General features: G+C 36.5%; 1 protein-coding gene and 1 long non-coding RNA gene across 2 annotated transcripts; both read right to left on the bottom strand.

Annotated features, from left to right (window-relative positions):
• Positions 1 to 806: 806 nt before the first annotated feature.
• Positions 807 to 2084, bottom strand: LOC147480262 (uncharacterized). Its single transcript, XM_086578604.1, has one exon. The coding sequence runs from the start codon at positions 2082 to 2084 to the stop codon at positions 807 to 809; it is 1278 nt and encodes a 425-aa protein (XP_086434730.1).
• A 1287-nt stretch (positions 2085 to 3371) lies between these two features.
• On the bottom strand, positions 3372 to 4056 carry LOC147480263 (uncharacterized). The gene is made up of 2 exons (XR_015207012.1): positions 3840 to 4056; positions 3372 to 3566 (listed from the first exon to the last, which is right to left on the bottom strand). It is a non-coding gene; the product is annotated as an uncharacterized LOC147480263 (long non-coding RNA).
• Positions 4057 to 8883: the final 4827 nt, after the last annotated feature.

Consider the following 8883-nt stretch of genomic DNA (forward strand, 5'->3'; position numbering starts at 1 on the left):
ATTTATGCGGTGCATATATCAGTATACAAACAACCTCGTATTCCAATAGGAAGAAGTCGTTGTAGAAGTACATGACAATCGTGACTCTTCATTCCTAATATTTTACCATCTTTGGTATTTACACAACGAGAGATGTTTGAGGCATAACCATCTGGAAACTTTACTGACTTCAACCACTCACAAAATGCAATTCTCTCTATAGACGACATAGTGTAGCCTGCAGGTGGTACAACAAATTTATTACCCTTCAGAATTACATGCAACTCTTCCCTTATGCCCATTGTAGCCAAATCCAATCGAGCTTTTACCGAATCTTTGTTTTTACCCTCTAGGCTCATTAGTGTGCCCAACACATTGTCACATATATTCTTTTCAATATGCATAACATCTAGATTATGGCACAATTCAAAAGTTTCCCAATATGGCAACTCAAAAAATATGCTCTTCTTTGTCCAATTCAACTCAATCTCTGTCCATTTTCTCTTCTTCTTGTTCGGCCCCTTCCCAAATTTCTGTTCTTCAACAAGATTAAGCTGCAATAACACTTCATCACCTGGAAACTCCTTTGGCTACTGCCTATTCTCAACCTTTCCATCAAACAACTCCTTTCCTCGGGTTCACCAAGGATGTCGTGGCGGCAAAAAGCGGCGATTGGCCATATAACATAACTTTTGGCCATTCTTCAAATACATAGAAACAGTATCCTTATTGTAATTTGGACATGCTAACTTGCCTTTGGTGCTCCACCTAGACAAGTTACCATATGCAGGAAAATCATTTATAGTCCACAATAGCGCAACATGCATCTAGAATGTCTTCTTCGTCATAACATCGTATGTCTCCACCCCATTTACCCACAAATCCTTCAATTCATCTATCAATGGCTGCAAGTACACATCAATGTCATTTCTTGGTGATTTACGACCAGGAATAACTAAATACATGAAGATGAAAGGCTCTTCCATAGATTTCCAAGGTGGCAAATTATATGGCATGACCATTACTGGCCACATACTATATTGATTGCTCATGTCACCAAAAGGGTTAAACCCATCATTTGCAAGACCAAGGCGAACATTGCGAGGATCACTAGCAAACCACTCATGCTTCTTGTCAAACTCTTTCCATGCTTTAGAATCTGCTGGGTGTCTAAGCACATTTTCCTCCTCAACTTGTTTCTCTTTATGCCATCTCATATCCACTGTCGTCTTCCTTGACCTAAACAACCTTTGAAGCCTCGGTGTAAGTGGAAAATACCGCAAAACCTTTTGTGGTATTCTCTTATTCTTACCTTCATTAATCTTATACCTCGATGAATTACATTTTGGGCAACTCTCAAGATCCTTGTTTTTTTTCCAAAACAGCACGCAATCATTTACGCATGCATGTATTGGAATATAACCAAGCCCTAACCCCCACATTAACTGCTTAGCCTCATGATGGGATGCCGGGAGTGTCTCGCCTACAGGCAATGCCGCTTTTATCAATTGAAGTACCTTATCAAATGATTTGTTACTCCAACGATAGATTATCTTTGTGTGAAGCAACTTCATAAGAAAATCTAATTTGGAAAATTTCCCACAACCTGGATACAAAGGCTGTCGTGCATCATTCAAGAGTCTATCAAAAGAATCTGGATTTTCTTCACTCGTATCATTATGGCTAGTAGAAGGGTCTGCATTAATATCATTAGTATAATTATCTCCAACTTCTCCATGTTGTATATCTGGACTAGGATTATTCACGTGAGTTGGTGCTCTTAAATCCTCAAGCAGGTCCTGCATCCCATCGAAATGACTACCTTCATCACCAAAACCATCCTCGTCTTCATCTTCTTCACTCATCACCTCCAATTCTTCACCGTGATATATCCAACGAGTGTAACTCTTGTCCATGCCATGCTCTTCTAAATCATATTTCACGTCATTGACAAGCTTGTAATATCTATTTTTGCAAATCCGGCATGGACATAGAATTCTATCCGCCTTGTCTTTGTGAACACCGGCAACGGTAATAAATTCATTAATACCATTGGTATACTGAGTGCCAAACCTATCTGGCAGTTGAATCCAACTATTATCCATATTCAATAATGAGACAAGTCCTATAAAAAAAAAGTTTAAGAAAGTTAATTTCAGCACAAATGAAATTAAATAAAATAATTAACAAGAAAAACAAAAAGACAAGCAAATGGACATCAACATTTAACCACAAGATATTCAAGTGAACAAAGGCACTGAGTTTCTAGTGCTCGAACATCTATCAATCACAAAGGATATCGAATGACACCCAATCACCAGCTCACTAAGTGTGTTACCTCATCAAATTGATAATCAATCCCATCTCTCAAAACAATCAAAATGAATTTAAATAAGGCTAGATCTCCCTGATTTTTCACTCATTTTACACATATCGAGCTTCCTCGAAAACGAACAACCAATCGAAATCTAATGCTTAAAATCCATTTCCCTACTAAACCATATATACTAGAACAGAATACAAAACAACACGACCCCTCATTCAATCAAACAAATTAAATAAAATCAAAAATCATATATGTGTAAAATAAAAGAAGTGCGTACCTAGAATAAAAAGCTTAACCTGGGATCCAACTACACCACCTTTCCAAAAAATTCAGAAAATTAGAATCGCCAAAAACAAAAGATTAAGACTTTTGATGTTTAAAATTAGACTCATGATTAACGGGGAAAAAAAAAAGATGTTTAAAATCAAAATTCTTCAACATTAGAACCACTAAACCTTTGCACTTTAATTAGATGGCTAAACAAAAAAGATAAGTGACTTACCAGTAAAGCTTGAGCACACACTAAAAATAGAGAGTGATGAGAGAGATCGAAAGGATAGAGAGAAAGGTGAGCTGGAAGTTAGTGAGAAGGAGATGGTGGTATTTTTAGGTAGGGTTCTCTTATTTTTTTTTCTGATATTTTGGCAAAAAAAAAGGAGCGCATAAGGGAAAACTCAGCGGGATGTGTATTTGCTGCACCCAATGCGTAGCAAAAGCCCCATCACTTGCAACGAAATAGTAAAGTGTGGCCAAAGCTATTTAGAAACCACCTTACGTTCTTATGAAAAAATATTAGCTGCAGATTTGAGTGTAGCAAAAACTTATAACTATTTACTACTCCCTTCAAAGTGTCTATGATACTATTAAAATGAATTAAACACCATTTTATTTTTACTAAAAAACATGATTTCGTAGCAAAAGGCCCCATCTCTTGTAGTGTATTATTATATTTTTTTCCAGTAAAATATACTGCATAATAATATGTAATTCAATTCCTAACCTGTAAATTTATTTCACCAATAAAACAGCTATAAAATTCTCAAAAATAAAATTAGAACATCCACAGTAATTTTAACCCATATATTTTCAAACCATTCGAAAATACTTATTCCTTACATCAATTTATCATTTATCCAACATCACTGAAAAATGCTAGATACATTTATTTGATAGCACATTCAACCAAACTAAAAATCATTCTAATCAACTCCATCATCAACAAATTAAGTATTATCCATCGATCGATCGAACGTTGTCAAACCTAAGAAACAAATAAAGTAAAGAAACATTATTAGTAAATTTGCTACCAAAAGCTCAAGCCACTGACCAAAAGCAGACTATTTTATATAGGCATGGGGATAACAATGCGATGGGACCTAGTTCTCTCACAACGGAAGAAAAAATAAATGAAAATACCTACAATGTAAATAGGCTGTGGTTCAAGATATACACTACTACATTTAAAGTCATCCCATACCTCAAAGCAGCAAACAAAATAAAAACAAAATACTATTATCACAATACATACACATACCTTTGGCTTGGCGAGATAAATCGTTCAATAAAGTCAATAAACTCCATACGAATTTCAATAAGTTCAGCAGTGGTATAGGTGATAGTGTTGGCCAGCTCCATTAGCTACACGAGTACGTCAAGTCAACAAAGAATTTAGTATATATGATATACGTTTACAAGAAAGAATTACATAGATATTTTAGAATATATTAACAAGAAAGACTTGCTAACCTTTGTCTTAATTGATTGACTAGGATCCATCATAAAATGTCTCATGAACCGCAAGACATAATATCCATACTCGTATCCTCCTGGTTGAATTGGGCACTACACAAAAAAATAAACAAATTTTCAAAACACATTCAATACACTAAGTAAATCTTTCACATTCAAGTACTGTATATTTACCTTGACATAGTCCCACTCTGGTTCCACTTTTTCTCCTTCACTTAATGCTAATGTTTTCATCCCACTAAAAAAATGAACTTTACAATTAAGTTACAAGTTGTTTGCATATATGACATACAAAATAAAAATAAGATTCAACAACTCACGTGTTCACCATGCATCTTAACTTTATATCAGGGACACCTCCAGTTGAATCAAGAAAATATACTTTTTTTGCACTTACGTCAATAATTACCAAAACCCAATGAATCCTATACAACCATATATAGGAGTTAAGAAAGTACAAAAAATAAAAATAAAATGAGAATGCATATATGTTAAAGAACATGACCAACAAGCATACCCCAAATTATACGGAAGAAAAATAACTTGGTCTCCTTGTCTTGCCATTAATCTATTTGAGACCAGACAATTCATCTCTTTTTTGTCTGCGTATAAGTTGAAATCGCCAGGATAACAGAATCCAAACCTCTGTCGAGAACTTTTATATTTCTCATACAAATATCTAAAAGACTAGCCATGCCTAATTAGGACTGTTAACGGCTTGTCATGGGTTGACTGGTGAACTGCCAGTGCTTTTTGGACCTATCAAGTATTGCGGGTGGACATGAATGGTATGGACATGGTCTGTTTAAGCTTGATATTGATTTGTAAAGGACTGAACAGGGTCTGACATGGGCTGGAAGACTGAACAACGTTTGACATGGGCTGGAACAGGCCTGTGGGGTGCTGAACATAGCCTGAAAGTGCCTAAAATTGGCATAGAATGGTCTGGTTGAGCTTGATACTAACATGTTATAGATTGAACAGGGTCTGACATGGCCTAAAATTGGCTTGTGGGATGTTGAACACAGCCTGAAAGTAGCCTATGGGGTGGAACACCAAACCTCAATTTACAAAATCCAGTGAAAATTCACTCCTTTAGACCATTGTGACTACAAGGCTGGTGATATTTAGACTTCAGGTGGACTGTAACATTAGTACTTTACTCTATTACCCGTGCTAGCATAGCTCAAAACTTACAATCTTTTCTGCCACCTTCCTTGTATCATTGTTAAAGTATTCGCCATTCTTGTTCTGCCGAGCTAAAAGCCACAAGCCAGCTCTATCATCCTCATCAAACGATTCTCCCAACTCTTCTTGCTATAATGAGATATACAAAAAAAAAAAAAAAATTAATTTAGTTATGAAGTATTTTATATGGTTTACTATGTACATTAAGATTTAAAAAAGTTATACAAGTCCTTACCATCTTATCTATCAAGCCATCATATCCAAGCCTGCTAACTCGGTGATTATACTTACCCTTTGCCCTTCGTGCAGATTGTAACTTACTCTTCTTCTAATGGATAAAAAAAAAATTATTAATTTAAATAGAACAATATACCTATTTAAATGTCTCACACATACCTAGAACTCTTCTGTTAATCTCGATTTCACAAATGCATCCCAATCAGCTTTTTTAATTAACTTATACTTTGCAGGTGGTTTTGAAAGTGCCTCGGGATCATCTTTAAATGGCATAATATATTTGACAGTTAGCATATCCTTGTAGGTCCTCCATCTAACTCCAAACGATTTCAAAATTGACTTCCTATACCTGATATCTATATCGAATCATATCTGGGTCACGAATAAATAAACCGAATCCAAGTTACAAGCAAGATAAGAAACAACAAGAAAATAAAAATTCAAAATTCAAAATAAATTACCAGTATGCCAGCCCATAATAGTTTTAAAAGTTCTGGTGGTACTTTCGTCCACTTTTGAAAAGCAGTTAGGGGAATCAGACTCCTCGCAAGAGCACCTTCCCAACCAGAAAGCTTATTACAAACTTTTCAACCTATAGGCCTACCTTTCCCATCAAAGAAAACTCTTATGATGATACCATCCCAATCACCAGAAAAATAGTACATTACAGTTGCTCCTCTCCTTTCTACTTCGGTACTTATAAGTGTTTCGGCTTCATAATGGACAACCTCATCCTCAGAATGAACAACCTCGTCTTCAGAATGGACAACCTCTTCTGGATCCATGGCTAGGCTAAGCTTAAAAATATAAGCACAGGGCATTAATTAGTATATATATAAACACCTAGTAATAGCAATTTGTTTGAATAATACCTGGCATAGATGAAGTCTACTCATGAAATAAGTAAAGCTCCAAATGGAAAAACATAAAAAGTAACTAATAGAAATAACTAAATACAAGATTCACTGAAGGCTTAAAAAAATCTTGATCAATTGACAACTTATAGAGAATATTACAATAAAAAAATCGCAGAAACAAAAGAGAAGAAAAAAAAACAAAATGAGTAGGTTTTAGATGATTCATTCTCAACCCATATTCCCTCACAGTCTTCACGTGTCTAAACTAACCGAGATTCATCAATCAAATCAAAAGAATTAGCACTTGGAAATACTTCGAGATGAACCTTGTCTCCTATGTCCCCATCAAACACGTCATTACCAATATCGCCAACATTATAACATCTTTAAGGAGCTGCCAGAGCAACTGACCACTTAGGATCAAGTTGGTCAGAAACAAAAAAGGCTTGCTTGGCTTGAGAAGCTAAGATAAACGAATCAGATTTATGCCCAACTTTACCAAGATCAACTAAAGTGAAACCCAAATCATCTTTCTTTATACCATTCCTACTATCAACCCAATCACACCTGAACACTGGAACGTGAAAATTAAAATAATCAAGCAGCCATATTTTAACAATAACTCCATAAAAGGACATATCAGAAAAGGTTGGTTTCTTATCCTATGCACTTGCAACTTGCATTGCTGCGGCCACCAAGCTCACACCACTATTTTGAGTGACACGTGAAGCATCCTGATTTTTTGTGGAAAACCGATAACCATTGATGATATAGCTCTCATAATTTAATACATACATCCGAGGCCCTTGAGATATCCACATTAAGGTATCCGAGACTTTGTTATTGGTGATGCGTCGCTCTTGTGAAACCTGTGTTCTTTTAAGGGTTAGTAACAATTAAATGGAGTTTATAGAAAAAATGGTACTTTAGAATTGCTTAATTGTACCCTTTCTTTAAGCCAATCACTAAAGGTACGATTGTGTTCTTCTTATAACCATGTTGGTTTCTTTGACTGACGGGGGTGGATTTTCTTCAGGTAGTCCATGTGCTCCCTATTTAGTTACCGAAAGCAATCTCACATTTAGTTATAGAAATTCTAAGCCAATGGAAGAATGGAAGTAAACTATCAACATATTTTACCCTATGTAAGGCTCAACAACTCTTGTGTTGTTATCCCCAAGACTTTGACTCCACCTTTCTCTGTCTTATCCCCAAGACTTTGAATCCCTCTAAGGTAGAGGACTTCAGACCCATTGCCCTCTGTAACACTATTTATAAATGTGTATCCAAAGTGATTACAAATAGGCTCATGAAGGTGATAGATTATCTGGTCTTTTCTAATCAATCTGCTTTTATCCCTGGTAGAATGATCCAAGATAATATTCTGCTTTCTCATGAATTACTCCGAGGTTACGATAGGAAATATGGCACTCCAAGATGTTCCATAAAGCTTGATATTAAAAAAGCTTATGACACAGTGAGCTGGGATGCAATTAGAGCCATGCTTATCACATTCCACATTCCAACTTCTATGCAGAAATGGATAAAGATGTGCATTTCTACTCCATCATTCTCTGTGTTAATTAATGGTGCTCCAGAAGGGTTTTTTCAAAGCAACAAAGGTCTGAGACAAGGAGATCCTCTATCCCCGTACATCTTTGTTATGGTGATGGAAATCCTGACATGCATTTTGAAGGAGAGATTGGAGTCAAAGATGATCAAATATCACTCCAAATGCCGAAAAAGCCAATTGTCACATCTTGCATTTGCTGATGATGTATTGATTTTCTGCAGGGGCGACATTGATTCCATCTCAGCTCTAAGGGATGGGTTGAATGAGTTTGGTATGGCCACTGGTTTACAGATCAACACTTATAAAACCTCATTGTTAACCGGAGCAGTGACTCAGCAAGATGGAATAGCTTTAGCTCAAATTCTGGGGGTACAGCTAATCAAACCCCCAGTGAGGTACTTGGGGTTACCTCTCATTTCGGCAAGACTGGGCATTAGAGAATGCCAACCGCTCATAGAAAGGTCACAGCCAGAATCACTAACTGGAAGTCAAGATTTCTGTCACATGCCGGGAGACTTCAACTAATTCACTCGGTGTTGATGGCCTTTCACGCATACTGGTCAAGAACTTTCATCCTCCCCAAAACTTGTTTAGAGAATGTTGAAAGAATTTGTGCTCAGTTTCTTTGGAGGGGTGCGGCCATGAAAAGGACTATTCATCAAGCTAGCTTCATTACAATCAGCAAACTCAAGGATGAAAGAGGACTAGGTATTATGAATCTACAATGTTGGAATCGAGGAGCTTATTGTGGGCTGGTACATAAGATAGCTTCAAGGGATAGCAGTGTTTGGGTTCAGTGGACTTGGCAACAACACATCAAGGACAACTACTTTTGGACTATGAAAGTTCCAAAAGACTGCTCCTGGACATGGCGACATGTGCTTCAAGCGAGGACTGATGCCAAAAAATTAATCACATACAGTATCTCAAATGGTGAGAATACTCTGCTGTGGCACGACTTATGGTGTGGAAAC

The sequence above is a fragment of the Coptis chinensis genome, chromosome 8 (assembly GCF_015680905.1).
Source record: "Coptis chinensis isolate HL-2020 chromosome 8, ASM1568090v1, whole genome shotgun sequence".
Classification (NCBI taxonomy): domain Eukaryota; kingdom Viridiplantae; phylum Streptophyta; class Magnoliopsida; order Ranunculales; family Ranunculaceae; genus Coptis; species Coptis chinensis.

Excerpts from the sequence above, each read along its gene's own strand:
- LOC147480262 (XM_086578604.1), bottom strand. The coding sequence starts at position 2,084 with ATGGATAATAGTTGGATTCAACTGCCAGATAGGTTTGGCACTCAGTAT.